Source organism: Schistocerca piceifrons, chromosome 3 (genome assembly GCF_021461385.2).
Source record: "Schistocerca piceifrons isolate TAMUIC-IGC-003096 chromosome 3, iqSchPice1.1, whole genome shotgun sequence".
In the NCBI taxonomy this organism is placed as follows: domain Eukaryota; kingdom Metazoa; phylum Arthropoda; class Insecta; order Orthoptera; family Acrididae; genus Schistocerca; species Schistocerca piceifrons.
In genome coordinates, this window is record NC_060140.1 from 945,500,647 (window position 1) to 945,517,875 (window position 17,229).

The following is a 17,229-nucleotide window of genomic DNA, read 5'->3' on the forward strand; positions in this document are numbered from 1 at the left end:
CACGAAAGTGTTATGAAGGTCATACCATGAAGCAAACAAGTGTTGTTAGTGTTTAACGTGCGCTCGACATCTAAGCCATAAGAGGCGCAGTACAGCATCACTTTGGACCACGATGTGCAAGAAAATAGATTTGGAACATCCTTTGGGAATCACCCCAGTACCTTACAATATTGATTTCAAGGAACCTCGTGAAATCTGGACCCTGGCAAATGAAGTTTTGAACTCTGTACCTTCCAGATAAGACTAGTATCCCTTGTCTAAGGTGCCGTCTCTTTTTGGTCGTGCAATCTGCATTCATAATACAAATGGATGTGTGCAATGCTTGTGGCCGTGTAGGTTCCAGCATAACTCTAGAATGCCTCGAACAATTTCGTCAAAACTTGCTACAGACATGGTTTACAAACTGGTAAAGAAAAATTTGTGGATAAGTTGCTCGTGCATCTACATCTGCATCTATTCTTCGCAAGTCACCGTACGGTGTATGACTTACGTTACCACTGTCAGTTCCCCCTCTTCCTGCTTCAGTCGCGAACTGTTCGCAGGGAGAACGATTGTTTGTAAGTATCCGTGTGAGCTCGAATCTATAACTTTACTTTCTAGGTCTTTTCGCGATATGTAGGAAGACATATTGGAGGAATCAATATTTTGGTTGGTTCTTCTAGGAACTTGAACTGTGAATCACACCGAGATGCAGAACGCCTGTCTGCAGTGTGGACCACCGGAGTTGGTTTATCATCTCTACGACGTTTTCGTGCTTGTTATTTTAACCTGTAACGAAACGCGCTATTCTTTGGGCCTTCTCTGTTTCCTCCATCAGTTATATCTCGTACGGGGCCCAAACTGGCGTGCGAGAGTTTTGTAAGCTACATCTTTTGTGGGTGGGTCACACTTCCTGAGTAGCTGAATCTCAGTCTGACCTCTGCCTTATCTGCGATTACTTTTATGTGGTCCTTCCACTTTCAGTCGCTCAATACGCATACTCCTATATATATTTTGTGGATCTGGATGCTTCCAGCGATTATTCTGCAACCGTTTAATCGTGCAGTAATGGGTCTTTCTGCGAGGAATGTGAAACGCATGGGGTAGTTGCAAAAGGACTTGATTTGTGACATACTGTATGGAAAAAAGTGCTAAGGACATTGGGGGAGGGGGGGGAGGGTGAATAACTAGACACCATCATCTGACCCTGGGGATAAGAAGGATCTAACATATGTAAAAACAAGCGTAACTACGGAACACACACGATACTGGATCGCCAATGGAAAAAAAGTTCGTGGCGGTGAGACAGCTGTGTCTCCCCTGAGGGTGGGATCGCGATGAATTAGTGTGTGACATGTAAATATAGTGTGCATAACATCAAGAATAAAAACAATACAGAGAAGACAAATTAAACGAGCTGCAAAATTCGAGAAAAGTTGACTAACTTCCATAAACTTAACAGCGGAATTTAAGGGGCAACAACCGCGCACAAATTACGCTGATTCAGATTCCCTTATACAGTTACCTAGAGACTTAACAGAAACTTTTCCCACTTTTGGGAAACATTGTTAAAGAGTTACACCACAGCCACTTTATTTCGTTACCTGTTTCATAACTACAACAAAGCGAATGGAGCAGAGTTTAAGAGAAGGCCAGCGTTCAAATCCCCGTCCGACTAAGCAGATTTAGCTTCTTCACGGTATCCCAAATCGCTTAATGTAATCATCAGGATGGTTGGTTTGAAAAGACACGGTCGATTCCTTCCCTATCCTTCCACAATACAACCTTGCGCAGCATCTAGAGTTAACTTGTCATCGCCATCACTTAAACCCTAATCATTCCCTTACCCTTCGATGACACCTTATGTGATAGTATTGTGCGATGTTATTGAATCTAAACACAAGATTTCATAACCGCAAGGTGATACTCCTCACACAAAATCTCTCTTTTCTTGTCTATAAATGAGGTGATAACGGATTAGATAAATTAAGGTTTTGCGACCCGGCTGTGTTTCACGTATGACGCAGGGCGTCCTCTTACTAGAAGCCTCGAGATTAAATCCCAGCACAGCGGTACATCACCATATTTCGTGCATTTCAACATGACCAATAATTGCTGAAAGTTTAAAACGTACATCTATTTTCCCAATTACTGACAATAGTACAAAGCAGGGAATGTTCGGTGTATTTTTTCTGTCAGCGGTCGTTCGAACAGCAGTTTTCTGTGACAAACCGTAAAGGGATCAAAATCTGTTACTGAATCAAGCGACAAGTTTCTAGTCTGCATTTTATGTGCCTAGGTGCAGCTAGGCGAAACGAGTTATCTCCATTTAAAGGGAGAACTGAAACCAGTTTGTACACACGCACGCTTCACACATTCGCGACCTCTCGGTGAAAGCGGAGAGGCTCGCAGCGTTTCGGTCAAAAATCTGCATCGAAATAAAAAGAACGGTCAGTTAATATGCAGTGTCGAACAGGTTGCAGCGAGTTTCACCGCTATGCGCCAACCAGTTGCAGCAAGCAAGACGTATTGAACGAAATACTGGAGACTGAGAGGCTTTAGGTATTGGCAGTAGCACGCTATCTTATCTAAAAATGAGCCCATGTCTGCTTTTCTGGAAATAAAGTGCGGTTGTTTCCCATCGGTGGTATCATGTGACGGAAGTTACGCATTATCACTAATATGGCTATAAGCAAAAACACATATTGAAAGCAAAGTCTCCTCTAAAAGATGCTGGTACATCTACATCTACATCTGAATCCACACTCCGCAAGCCACCCGACGGTGTGTGGCGGAGGGTACCTTGAGTACCTCTATCGATTCTCCCTTCTATTCCAGTCTCGTATTGTTCGTGGAAAGAAAGATTGTCGGTATGCCTCTGTGTGGGCTCTAATCTCTCCGATTGTATCCTCATGGTCTCTTCGCGAGATATACGTAGGAGGGAGTAATACACTGCTTGACTCCTCGGTGAAGGTATGTTCTCGAAACTTCAACAAAAGCCCGTACCGAGCTACTGAGCGTCTCTCCTGCAGAGTCTTCCACTGGAGTTTATCTGTCATCTCCGTAACGCTTTCGCGATTACCAAATGATCCTGTAACGAAGCGCGCTGCTCTCCGTTGGATCTTCTCTATCTATTCTATCAACCCTATTTGGTACGAATCCCACACTGGTGAGCAATATTCAAGCAGTGGGCGAACAAGCGTACTGTAACCTACTTCCTTTGTTTTCGGATTGCATTTCCTTAGGATTCTTCCAATGAATCTCAGTCTGGCATGTGCTTTACCGGTGGTCAACTTTATATGATCATTCCATTTTAAATCACTCCCAATGCCTACTCCCAGGTAATTTATGGAATTAACTGCTTCCAGCTGCTGACCTCCTATATTGTAGCTAAATGATAAGGGATCTTTCTTTCTATGTATTCGCAGCACATTACACTTGTCTACATTGAGATTCAATTGCCATTCCCTGCATCATGCGTCAATTCGTTGCAGATCCTCCTGCATTTCAATACAATTTTCCGTTGTTACAACCTCTCGATTTACTACAGCCACACTACTGGCCATTAGGCCATGAAGTTTAGCAAATAAGAAAATACAGTGTAGAAGAAGAGAACATTTTTAATTTTGTAGATGATTCTGGAGTGGAGGGGGCGAAGGTGCGAAATTTACTACAAAAAGTTGCCATCTCTTGCAGCAGCAATGGGTCTAACGCAGTTGGACATCGAGCCTGGGTGACAGATATAGATACGTCATTCTGTGCTGCTGTGCTCGTAGTCTTGCGTTATGTTGTTGACAAATAGCATCACGGAGATCTCCAAGATAGTTCACACCCACTGGCCTTAGCATGACAGAAGCATAACGTCTTCTGTCCTAATATTCCGCGTACTGGAGCCATGCTTGAACATACTGCCTACGCAGTACCATTCCCTACCTTCAGGCCAGGTGTTATTCCTGCATCTCCGTGACAAATGCAATCTGGCAACGTGTGAAGATATTACATGATGCCATTCCACATCTCTCCTGTACCATAAACTGGCCATTCAACTGGATCACACAGTATGCGATACACTGCAGTGGAATGCCAGTCTGTAAACATGGTAACTGATAGAAAAGTCTTTGAGATAATGGACTCACGTATAAATGGCAGACGCTGCCAGTGATACCAGGGACGTTCAATAATTAAAGAGACAAACTGATGTACAAAACACTGTAGTTTTTCTCAACATAATAACCACCAATATTAACACACATGTGCCAACGATGAACACTTTTTTTTCCTTGATACAAGTAGTCTTTGTCTGATTGTTTGAGCCACTTTCCCACAAATTCTTTAACCTCCTTGTTGTTGCTAAACTTTTTTTTCCGCGTAATGCCTCATGGAGTGGGCGAAACAAATGAAAATCCGAAGGGGATTAACCTGGGCTGTAGGGAGGATGAGCTAGCAGCTCCCCACCCATTTTTTCAATGGTCTGTTTTGTCAGCAGGGAGTTGTTATCGTTAGCATCGTCGTGTAGCAATACCACGTCTTTTCTACGAGATCCTCGACGTTTTTCTGTCATCAGCGCGTCTGAGTAGTAGACACTGTTTATTCTACGCTGATCTTCAAAATGATCACGAAAGACGACACCTTGGGCACCGCAAAAAGCAGTCAACATGACTTGTTCCGCTCATTCTTGCGTTCTGAATTTCAAATTTCAAAATCTTGTTTGGAGAAGGATCAGCTTCCCTTTAATAGCGTTCGTTCAAGTCTGTACACAATCTGAGTTCTATTTCCTCGTGTTGTTGAGGCATCTCTTTCGGGACGCGCCCTCCACTTGTTTTGCTGTACTTGAGCTTGATATTGATAACTTTACGAACTGTGCCAATACTTATTGCGATGTTTTTGCTACATTTTCAGTTGTAACACGTCGGTCTCCACGAATAAAGTCGTCAGTGCTGGTTTCAAGCGAAGGAGGTGACACTTCAATTGACCGGCCAGGACATTGCTCGTCAGTCACTGAGATTCGACCGTTTTTGAACTGAACTGTTCTACAAACTTTTCCGCAATTCATGCAACTTTCACTATACAGTTCAATCATTTTAGTAAAGATTTTAGTCGATTTTCAGCGTCAGAAATCAAAAAAATGTGTCACCGAAAGTTGTTCAACTATTTGGAAGCTTAAGTGCACAATCCATCGTTAAATCCAATATTGAAGTTGTTAGCAAAACAATTTTTATCCGTCAGCTGATGCCAATCTAAAGTCGTGAAAGTATAAAACTTCTCTTACAAACTGTTTCATTTCTACATCAATTCGTCTTTTCAATTATTAAGCGCCTTTGTAATTATATACTTGACACCAAGGGCCTTTCCTTTAACCTGATGTAACGCTATCCGTGGCTTGAACACGGTCACTTGACCAAAACTGGTTATCGATAAATGAACACACATTGCAGCAGCTTTAGTTGGTTTCATGATGCACTGAAGTCGTGTTGCATTGTTTACAGCAGGTATCCACATTTGGTTTCTGTGGTTTCACTGAATTGATTAAGGAGATGGTTCTTTTGTAAAGGACCCAGTCGATTTTCGCCCCTAGTCTTGTACTATCCGACTCTGGTGACATCGTAGCCGACAGGACGGTAAATCCAATCTTCCTTCCTACGGTGGTACCTTACATCCCACAAGATACAAATACTTCCTTTGCACACGACAACCAATGACAATAAACAAAATTATGTTATGAGATTTGCATTATATTACTTCTAATACAAAAATAACTGTCATAATAGGAAGAAATCATTGCATCTTCACTCAATCAAGTATCTCCCCTGACTCCGTTCCCCTAACAATGCTATTCCCTTGTAACACGTAAGAGAACCACTGATTGCAGCGTTTGTAAATTATAGATGGAAACATCAGTGACAATGACAGAATGAGCCAGTGCTGTCGAGGATGCTCAGATAGTGTAATTCTTAAAGCAACTGCTTGTGAGAAGCACAAAAGACTAGTTAAGAGTTCCGATGTGACACTATTTTTCATTTGTCACTACGTAGATGTACTAGGAGGAGGAACAGGAGGAGGAAAATAAAAGAACCATAAATCTGGATAATAATGAACAAGGAATTGTAATTGGCAGTGTATAAATGCTCAGCTAAAGATATTTTTAAAAAATTATGTGTGTAGGTTCACAGATCTCGGGAGACAGGTCAGGTCGTAGCCGAGAAATTGCAACACAGTGCTAGGTGTAGACACAAATGATATGAAGGTGGACTGAACGTAATTTAGAATGAAAGGCTCCAGTGTCTCGTGGGTGTTGCTAATGCAAGAATTCTGTGTTTCAGAAATAATGTCTGAGGTTGTGGCTGTCCCGGAAAACTACGGGGTTGGCACAGTCTGTGGTAATCTCGCAGTCGGACTGTACGTAACCAGGGCAAGTCTCTGTGGAAAGGAGTCACGTATTCATAAGACAAAGTGTGCCGACTGCAAATCTCTCTCAGCGCTTTTGGGCGGCGTCAAGGTGGCTGGCGGTGCACAGTAATGTTACACTCTGCACCAGCTTCTTTTCTACGTATCAAAGCTGCTGTGTCCTTCTTATTGTTCGATGAGAAACAAAGCATCTTCATCTCCACAAGTACTGCAGAAACCGCTGTGCAGTGCGTGGCGGAGTTTTGCAATATTATCGAATTTCAGACTTATATCACTCACGTATTGGGTGAGGGAAGATGAGTTTATAATACCTCTTTACTTGTCCTAATCTCTCTAATTTTACTCTGATGATTGCTAGGTATACAAGAACGGCAGCAGGATCATCGTGCATTCGTCCTCGAATAACGGTTCCCTAAATTTACCCATCAGCACCTTTCTGGAACAAAGTCGTGTTTCACATTTATTAGTCCGCAGCTCGTGGTCGTGCGGTAGCGTTCTCGCTTCCCACTCCCGGGTTCCCGGGTTCGATTCCCGGCGGGGTCAGGGATTTTCTCTGCCTCGTGATGACTGGGTGTTGTGTGTTGTCCTTAGGTTAGTTAGGTTTAAGTAGTTCTAAGTTCTAGGGGACTAATGACCATAGATGTTAAGTCCCATAGTGCTCAGAGTCATTTGAACCTTTTATTTCACATTTATTATTAAGATCCAATGTACAGTAAAAAAGTATTTTCGTTCTTTTGTAAATTGTTTACTACGCAGCCCAGAAATCCAACATCATACTACACTATTTAACTGAGATATTGATGAAAAAGGAATGACGTAGAAAACGAGGAAAGAGAGAGGGGAAGAAAAGTATTAGGCTAGGAGAGGGAGATAGACAAGGGACCAACTTATGACAAAAATGTCTCACACAATGGAAAAGAGGGTGCTAGTAGTTGTTAGAAAATAATGTTGCAGCAAAACCCATCGATCCTAACTTCACAGCCTGTGGCGAGGCAGGCAAGTTACAGGGTGACAATTATTGAACTATATGAAAAAACGTAAATTAGTTGCACGCATTTTACTTAAGATGTAAACGTCATTACAGATATACGGACTTAGCTCATCACATGTTCGATGTGCCTGCCACCACTGGCGACGATGTGGCGCAGATGAATTGCGAAATTCTGCATGACCCGATGAAGTGTCGGAAAATCGATGCTGGCGGTGACCCCCTAAATGGCTGTTTTCAGCTCAGCAGTGGTTTTGCGGTTATTGGTGTACACCTTGTCTTTAATATAGCCCCACAAAAAGGAGTCGTATGTGTTCAAATCCGAAGAATATGGCGGCCAATCGAGGCTCATGTCAGTGGCCTCTGGGTACCCGAGACCGAGAATGCGGTCCCCAGAGTGCTCCTCCAGAACATTAAACACTCTCCTGCTTCGATGGGGTCGCGGTCCGTCTTGCCAGAACCACATCTTGTCGAAATCCGGGTCACTTTGGATATTGGAGATGAAATCATCTTCCAGAACCTTGACGTACCGTTCGGTAGTCACCGTTTTATCGAGGAATATCGCACCTAGTATTCTGTGACTGGACACTGCACACTACACAGACACCCGTTGAGGGTGAAGAGACTTCTTGACCGCGAAATGCGGATTTTCCGCCCCCCTAAATGCGCCAGTTTTGCGTATTGACGAACCCGTCCAAATGAAACTGGGCTCCGTTGCTAAACGAAACCATGCGTGCACATACAAGTCCCCATCATGCCCTGCGGCCAACGGAGCACTTAGAAAGTTCTAACGCAAACTGTTCAGAAGTTATCACGAGTTGATTTCATATACTTCACTAACTGTCAACCTGTTACTACCTACGAAATTCCGCTGCTGGAGCTGGAATACTGCTGAAGCACCATGGTGCAGGACCCTAGTTCACTCCAGAGGCAAGCTAAATTTGCTCATTTTGTGACCAAACGCTGCGCTGACTTTGTCTGTTTCGTGACTGAAGTGGGGGAGGGGGCGGGGGTGCTAGAGAATCACAGCAAAGTTCGGGGGAGCCACTACAAATACTCGTTGCTCAGACCCCGGCAGTTCCTTGTCTTCGACTACTGCCGACACCGAGACATACTAGACGCCAGGAATCGGTCCCATGTGGGCCATCCAGCGAAGTGTGTGTCTAGTAGCACCATCCACTAACTGCTGGTCTACGAGCCGCTGTTAGACTTGATAATTCTGGTGCTCTGGCTGACGCCACCAACAGGGGACCATTTCCACGGGGACTTCGTCCGGTCTCTGAGCGACATCAAGGGTCCTGAATTCGGGGCGTGCACACCAGCGCAGCACGCAACTTACCGAGCATTGGAGCGGCGGGTGTTCCAGCACATATGCACGTGCTGCCTGCCGAACCCCCGACACGTGTCTCACGCCGGCGAGGCTAGACCAGCCGCTGCCACTACGCTGAAGCACCTCTCCTGTGCCATGGTCAAACACGCCCCCACGTCGCTAGCAGCTGCTCCCAGGTGTCTTCTCACGCCGCCGAGTCACTGCGCTCAATCTCTGTACGTGTGCTATACTGAATAAAGAATGTTTGTGCCGTGGCGGCTCATATCGATAGTGCCACTCTGGTGGTTTATCTTTCCTGCCACGGTCAGGGCGGTAAGCAGCGCTCTCTGGGGCTTACGCGAGGAGTAACGAAGCGGAGGTCCTGTGGGGGGGCTGCTCCGGGACGTGGTGGAAGACGGTTGTCGGGTTGCTGCAGCGAGTGTGGGACCGGACCTATCGCACGGAGATATACAAGTTGGCTCTGAACGGAAGGCGCCGTAGCAATCAGCGGGAAGCGGGCGTCCTGTAATTTGTATGAAAGAGTAACGATTTTTGCATTGGATGTCCCAGTGGTTCCCGTGAGTTGCGGTGGCTACTTCCGGAGACGAGAATTGGCAAGAGTTTGTGTCTACGCTCTTTTCCGTACGATGTTGCTGCCTGCCGTTACAAACGGGTGAAAATCTGGCGCTTGTATTGACTATACGGGAACTGGTTACATTTGTGATTGAGTCTCACTTGTACAGTGACAATTTAGAGGGGAAAACTGTGGTGGTTTCATTAGGCCTGGTTCTTTGCTGTGCAACTAAGGGAGTCAGTTATTTGGGGTAACTGAGGGAGCACCATTATGTTGGTCTAAGTGATGCGTTCTCCACGTTTTGTCTATGGCTTTGCGAATCGAAATCGTAGGGGAGTACACGTGTGAGTAATTTGCTATTGTATTGATGGTTATGTTGTAAAGACCGTTCTCTGGTGTGTTAAATCACGCGCTGATTTGTAGCCAATCTAAGCAGAAGTTACCATTGCTACTTGCTTATGTGCTACTGTCATGATTGGCGTTGTTTGTCTTTTGATTGTGGGTGTGCTCACGTTTAAAAAAAATTACGGCTACTATTCGTAAGGGTTGTCTAGTAAGGAAATTGCTTAAGCTTTTATCATATGCTGGTCTGTTTGCCTATCACATTGCGTTTCTATGCAGTAACTGAAGGAATGTGTATGGTGGTTCAAGATTGTAGGCTGACTAGTATTTGAACTGGTGTTGAGGTTAAAGGCGAGATCAGCATCCCGCAAGCCCGCACACTGCACGTGGTTAAATGTTCCGCTATTGGGGAGCCGGCTCTCTGTTCTTGGATTGTGTAAGGATACGTGATGGGTGCATCGCTGTAGTTTTCGCGTGCTAAGTTGTGGGGTGTCGGTGCCATCCTAGGGCTAGGATTGTGATGTATGTTATGTTGAAAAGGAATTAACTGTAACAAACTTAAGAGAGCTTTTAGTTGTGATGTATGTTATGTTGAAAGGGAATTAACTGTAACAAACTTTAGAGAGCTTTTACTTTGTTTTAGGTCTGTACATGGAATGATGTTGATATTTTGTCGATTGCGGCAATAACTTCTGTGTGGGGAGATCCTCTGAGGGACTTGTATGTACTGTTGCAGTGCGCCGGCCTGGGTGGCCGAGCGGCTCTAGGCGCTACAGTCTGGAACCGCGCGACCGCTACGGTCGCAGGTTCGAATCCTGCCTTGAGCATGGATGTGTGTGATGTCCTTAGGTTAGTTAGGTTTAAGTAGTTCTAAGTTCTGGGGGACTGATGACCTCAGATGTCAAGTCCCATAGTGCTCAGAGCCATTTGTTGCAGTGCAGTCCATCTAAAGCGTGCTGCTTAAAACTTGGGTCTGCAGCTCTCTGATGTTATATATATTACTGTTTAATCTTAAATGTCTTGGATGTAATATGGTTGTTGAGGATTATGTAATTAATTTTGAACGCTGGTTCCTTAAAGGAAGTATTTCGTTTTAAAATATGTGCTCGGTCAGAGCCTATTTAAATATGATTTTAACTCGTCATTCAAATTTTCTAGTCTTGCTTTCTTAATAGGCTTTCAGTTAAATGATTGCTATTTGCCTGTTTAAATGTTTGAGTGACTTAAAGGAAAAGAATATTATTTTGTAATTTGTACCGATTGTTCCTTTTGGGTAATACCTGACTTATGTGTTCAGCAAATGAGTGTCTAGTCAATGGTGATGCACTGTTCTGTTGCTAGCCTACCCCTTCCACTCCACAGCCTATTGAGCTGCTTTGTGTCGAAATTGTGTTCAGAACACCCCTCTGACCTGACACCTCAATGTAAATACCAACTGAGTTCTTGCGATTGCACGAACGCCCGGGAGCTGATAGTACGCACCCTATCGACCTGCACACGACATCCTGTAACGACCCCGACACCATTATGATACAAAGAAATTACCTTCTAATGCCAGCGCAGATATTATCAGAATTCTGCCATAATTCTACCTGCGCATCACGAGCGTCAAACCGGCCGTCACAGCACATATCCAGACCCGGTGTGCTGCAACACGCTCAGCACGTTCCATCACACTTCCTTCAATCTGACGGACTTCGAGCTTTTTGGCACGTAGGATGTCATCCAGCGGATGCAGCTGTGGTTCTCTCCGTTGTCCGGCACTGCAATCTCTGCTGAAGTGACGAGCTGTCTTTCTTTCCTCAATTACTGGAAAACGATGCGTAAGCTCTGGTCTAGGAATGTCCACCAAGCCGAGACCGCTGGTAGGCTTCAAGAACTCTGAATCTGAAGCTCCTAATACATCTTGGGAACATCATGCATTCAGAGCCCAGTGATGACATTTGTCATGCCACTGCCTTCTCTGATGCCGGGTCTACAGTGACGCTGTGCTCGTAGTGTTTAAGAATTATCATGCTTTCTTCGTCTCTGAAGATTCACATATTTTTGAAGCTCTCTCCTGGAATATGAATCTGATAGTTGTTCAGAACATTATGTGCTTCTTCCTCGTGTAATGTACCATAGAAACTACAGCCTCTTAAACAATCCATCAACTGTAAGTCTATTACTACATTTTCACAAGTTACAATCGCTTCATAAATGCATCTCTAGCTTCTTCTTATGTTAGATATGCGAGAATTTGACTTTCTTAGGAGTCTCCCAACAGATCTGTATGTAGCGTCTGCCTTGACCACGTGCGGTCAAACCACGTTAAATCATTCCGGACAGAAACTCCTAGATACTTGAAACTTGATTCCAGTGACAGACCGGATCCTTTCGTCTGTTTACCCTAATCCCATTACATTTTTTCACGTTGAAGGTCAGTTGCCAATCTTCGCAACATGCACTGATCACATGCAAGTCTCTCTGCATTTCGTAGTGAGTTTCTGGGTGATGTCACCTCCTTGTACCCAATCGCGCCTTCTGCAAACAGCCTCCTATTGCTCAGGCTATTTCCACCACGTCTTTATTATTTTATAGACCCATATTTCGCAAATAGCAGCAGCCGTATAACACTACCTTGACCTACATCGCCGGCCGGGTTGGTCGAGCCGTTCTAAGCGCTTCAGTCCGGAACTGCGCGACCGCTACGGTAGCAGGTTCGAATCCTGCCTCGGGCATGGATGTGTGTGATGTCCTTAGGTTAGCTAGGTTTAAGTAGTTCTAAGTTCTAGGGGACTGATGACCTCAGAAGTTAAGTCCCATAGTGCTCAGAACCATTTGAACCATTTTTGACCTACATCTGACGCTATATTCGCTTCTAATTACGATTCTTCATGACGGATTACCTACTGAGTTCTGATCGCTGGAAAGTCTTCAAACAAATCGTACATCTTTCAAAACAACAGAGGATAGCAATCAATCGTCCTTTCCTTTCAGGTTTTATTAAGCAAATCTTGATTTCGGCCAGTGCCTAGCCATTATCGATGCACTATTTCAATTGTATCAATGCATGTCCTAGTACGTCAGTCCCCCGTCAGTCTTGAACGAACTGTGACAGAAGCCCGAAAAACAGGGGTCTAGTACGTAGTCGAAAACTAGATTTGCTTAATAAAACCTCGAAGGAAAGGACGACTGATGTACCCCATCATTTTCAAGGTCACATCACAGTCGTTGAGTACATCCACACTCCTAAAGGAAGTTAACTTGATGAATCGCACATCTGTCCGAATATTGCTACATCTATCTAATCTACATCTACGTGATTATTCTGCTATTCAGAATAAAGTGCCTGGCAGAGGGTTCAATGAACCACCTTCATGCTGTATCTCTACCGCTCCACTCTGGAACGGCACGCGGGAAAAACGAGCACTTAAATTTTTCTGTGCGAGCCCTGATTTCTTATTTTATCGTGATGATCATTTATCCCTATGTAGGTGGATGCCAACAGAATGATTTCGCAATCGGAGGAGAAAACTGGTGATTGAAATTTCATGAGAATATCCCGTCGCAACGAAAAATGCCTTTGTTTTAATTATTGCCACTCCAATTCACGTATCATGTCTGTGACACTATCTCCCTATTTCGCGATAATACAAAACGAGCTGCTCTTCTTTGTACTTTTTCGATGTCATCCGTCAGTCCCATCTGATGTGAACCCCACACCGCACAGCAATACACCAGAATAGGGCGGACAAGCGTGGTGTATGTAAGCTGTCTCTTTGGTAGACCTGTTGCACCTTCTAAGTGTTCTGCCAGTCTTTGGTTTGCTCTACCCACAATATTATCTATGTGATCGTTCCAATTTAGGTTATTTTTAATTGTAATCCCTAAGTATTTAGTTGAATTTACAGCCCTCAGATTTGTGTGACTTATCGCGTAATCGAAATTTAGCTGATTTCTTTTAGTACTCGCGTGAATAACTTCGCACTTTTCTTTATTCAGGGTCAACTGCCACTTTTCGAACCATACAGATATCTAAATCATTTTGCAAGTCGTTTTGATCATCTGATGACTTTACAAGACGGTAAATGACAGCATCATCTGCAAACAATCTAAGACGGCTACTCAGATTGTCTCCTATGTCGTTAATATAGATTAGGAACAATAGAGGGCCTATAACACTTCCTTGGGGAACGCCGGATATTATTTCTGTTTTACTCGATGACTTTCCGTCTATTACTACGAACTGTGACCATTCTCACAGGAAATCAGGAATCCAGTCGCACAACTGAGGCGATAATCCGCAGGCACGCAGTCTGATTGGAAGACGCTTGTGAGGAACGGTGCCGAAAGCCTTCTGGAAATCTAAAAATATGGAGTCAATTTGACATCCCCTGTCGATAGCAATTATTACTTCATGAGTATAAAGAGCTAGTTGTGTTTCACAAGAACGATATTTTCGGAATCCGTGTTGACTATATGTCAATAAATCATTTTCTTCGGGGTACTTCATATACTGCAAATCGACGTTAGTGATATAGGCCTGTAATTCAGCGGATTACTCCTACTTCCCTTTTTGGGTATTGGTGTGACTTGAGCAATTTTCCAGTCTTTAGGTACGTATCTTTCTGTGAGCGAGTGGTTGTATATAATTGCTAAATATGGAGCTATTTCATCAACATACTCTGAGAGGAACCTGACTGATATACAATCTGGACCGGAGGCCTTGCCTTTATTTAGTGATTTAAGCTGCTTCGTTACTACGAGGATATCTACTTCTATGTTTCTCATCTTGATTGGAATTCGGGAATATTTACTTCGCCTTCTTTGGTGAAGGAGTTTCGGAAAACCGTGTTCAATAACTCTGCTTCAGTGGCACTGTCATCAGCGACTTCACCGTTGTCATCGCGCAGTGAAGGTACTGATTGCGGCTTGCCACTGGTGTGGTTTATATACGACCAGACGGGGAATAATCTGAAAATGCTGAAAGCTACTCGACAGATGCGTTGAGGGAGCCGAGTGTCTGTCACTCTAACAATCAGCTTCGTCCAACCCAGCTGAAACCCAACTGAGCGCATTTCATCTTAATGTCAGAAACTTAATACCATATGGCAAGAGATACAGTTGGTATATTTCACAGCCTGGAACACAGCCCGTCCTGATTAGTGCAGTGTTTATGTGGTGTTTACGTTTCGCAGTGGAGCAGCATGGTGTAACTCGCGCTCTCGTCTGCCCACAGGTGGGGAGTGCACCAACTGCGTGGACGAGAGCGCAGGAGCCGCGGTGGTCAACAGGTGGACCATGCCGCTGCTCAAGCTGGGCGAGAAGCGCTACTACCTCGGCATCTTCTTCAAGGTGAGCGCCGCACGCCTGCCACGGCACTCACTCGCTGCTTGTGCGTGAACGGTGCACTTGCGGAACCCATTTTACACTATGAGGCCCAACTTCCCTGAACGCCCTACTCACCGCCTTCTGAGAGTTTACAGCCGACACTGTGTTAGTGTAGGCAAAACGCTGTTATACAAAAGACAACGAAAACAAGTGAGCACCTTCTAGCGAGGAGGTCTAACTATAAGAGTGCGCGCACGTTCGAACACTCCGTCAACGAAAGGGTTTATCTCAGTGTTTCACGAAAAGTCAATATGAAGTCATTACAGATGCAGCCCGAGCTCCGACTGGTGTAGCGAAAGAAAAATAACTGTTCGTATGCTTACGTCAGAAGCCTAATTTCTCTTAACTTGTCTACAAGGTCCTTGTTGTTGTTGTTGTTGTTGTCTTCAGTTCTGAGACTGGTTTCATGCAGCTCTCCATGCTACTGTACCCTGTGCAAGCTGCTTCATCTCCCAGTACCTACTGCAGCCTACATCCTTCCGAATCTGTTTAGTGTATTCATCTCTTGGTCTCCCTCTACGATTTTTACCCTCCACGCTGCCCTCCAGTACTAAACTGGTGATCCCTTGATGCCTCAGAACATATCATACCAACCGATCCCTTCTTCTAGTCAAGTCGTGCCACAAACTCCTCTTCTCCCCAATTCTATTCAGCACCTCCTCATTAGTTGTGTGATCTACCCATCTAATCTTCTGCATTCTTCTGTAGCACCACATTTCGAAAGCTTCTATTCTCTTACTGTCCAAACTACACTCCTGGAAATTGAAATAAGGACACCGTGAATTCATTGTCCCAGGAAGGGGAAACTTTATTGACACATTCTTGGGGTCAGATACATCACATGATCACACTGACAGAACCACAGGCACATAGACACAGGCAACAGAGCATGCACAATGTCGGCACTAGTACAGTGTATATCCACCTTTCGCAGCAATGCAGGCTGCTATTCTCCCATGGAGACGATCGTAGAGATGCTGGATGTAGTCCTGTGGAACGGCTTGCCATGCCATTTCCACCTGGCGCCTCAGTTGGACCAGCGTTCGTGCTGGACGTGCAGACCGCGTGAGACGACGCTTCATCCAGTCCCAAACATGCTCAATGGGGGACAGATCCGGAGATCTTGCTGGCCAGGGTAGTTGACTTACACCTTCTAGAGCACGTTGGGTGGCACGGGATACATGCGGACGTGCATTGTCCTGTTGGAACAGCAAGTTCCCTTGCCGGTCTAGGAATGGTAGAACGATGGGTTCGATGACGGTTTGGATGTACCGTGCACTATTCAGTGTCCCCTCGACGATCACCAGTGGTGTACGGCCAGTGTAGGAGATCGCTCCCCACACCATGATGCCGGGTGTTGGCCCTGTGTGCCTCGGTCGTATGCAGTCCTGATTGTGGCGCTCACCTGCACGGCGCCAAACACGCATACGACCATCATTGGCACCAAGGCAGAAGCGACTCTCATCGCTAAAGACGACACGTCTCCATTCGTCCCTCCATTCACGCCTGTCGCGACACCACTGGAGGCGGGCTGCACGATGTTGGGGCGTGAGCGGAAGACGGCCTAACGGTGTGCGGGACCGTAGCCCAGCTTCATGGAGACGGTTGCGAATGGTCCTCGCCGATACCCCAGGAGCAACAGTGTCCCTAATTTGCTGGGAAGTGGCGGTGCGGTCCCCTACGGCACTGCGTAGGATCCTACAGTCTTGGCGTGCATCCGTGCGTCGCTGCGGTCCGGTCCCAGGTCGACGGGCACGTGCACCTTCCGCCGACCACTGGCGACAGCATCGATGTACTGTGGAGACCTCACGCCCCACGTGTTGAGCAATTCGGCGGTACGTCCACCCGGCCTCCCGCATGCCCACTATACGCCCTCGCTCAAAGTCCGTCAACTGCACATACGGTTCACGTCCACGCTGTCGCGGCATGCTACCAGTGTTAAAGACTGCGATGGAGCTCCGTATGCCACGGCAAACTGGCTGACACTGACGGCGGCGGTGCACAAATGCTGCGCAGCTAGCGCCATTCGACGGCCAACACCGCGGTTCCTGGTGTGTCCGCTGTGCCGTGCGTGTGATCATTGCTTGTACAGCCCTCTCGCAGTGTCCGGAGCAAGTATGGTGGGTCTGACACACCGGTGTCAATGTGTTCTTTTTTCCATTCACAGGAGTGTATTTATCGTCCACGTTTCACTTCCATACATGGCTACACACCATACAAATACTTTCAGAAACGACTTCCTGACACTTAAATCTATAC

At 45.5% G+C, this 17,229-nt stretch overlaps 1 protein-coding gene across 1 annotated transcript in view; it reads left to right on the forward strand.

Annotated features, from left to right (window-relative positions):
* LOC124788343 (mannose-binding protein C-like) overlaps nucleotides 1–17,229 on the forward strand; it is an 816,639-nt gene that overhangs the window by 764,781 nt on the left and 34,629 nt on the right. The window contains exon 3 of the mRNA XM_047255604.1: nucleotides 14,819–14,934. Coding sequence (XP_047111560.1) covers nucleotides 14,819–14,934 — 116 coding nt within the window. The remainder of the gene's footprint in view (nucleotides 1–14,818; nucleotides 14,935–17,229) is intronic.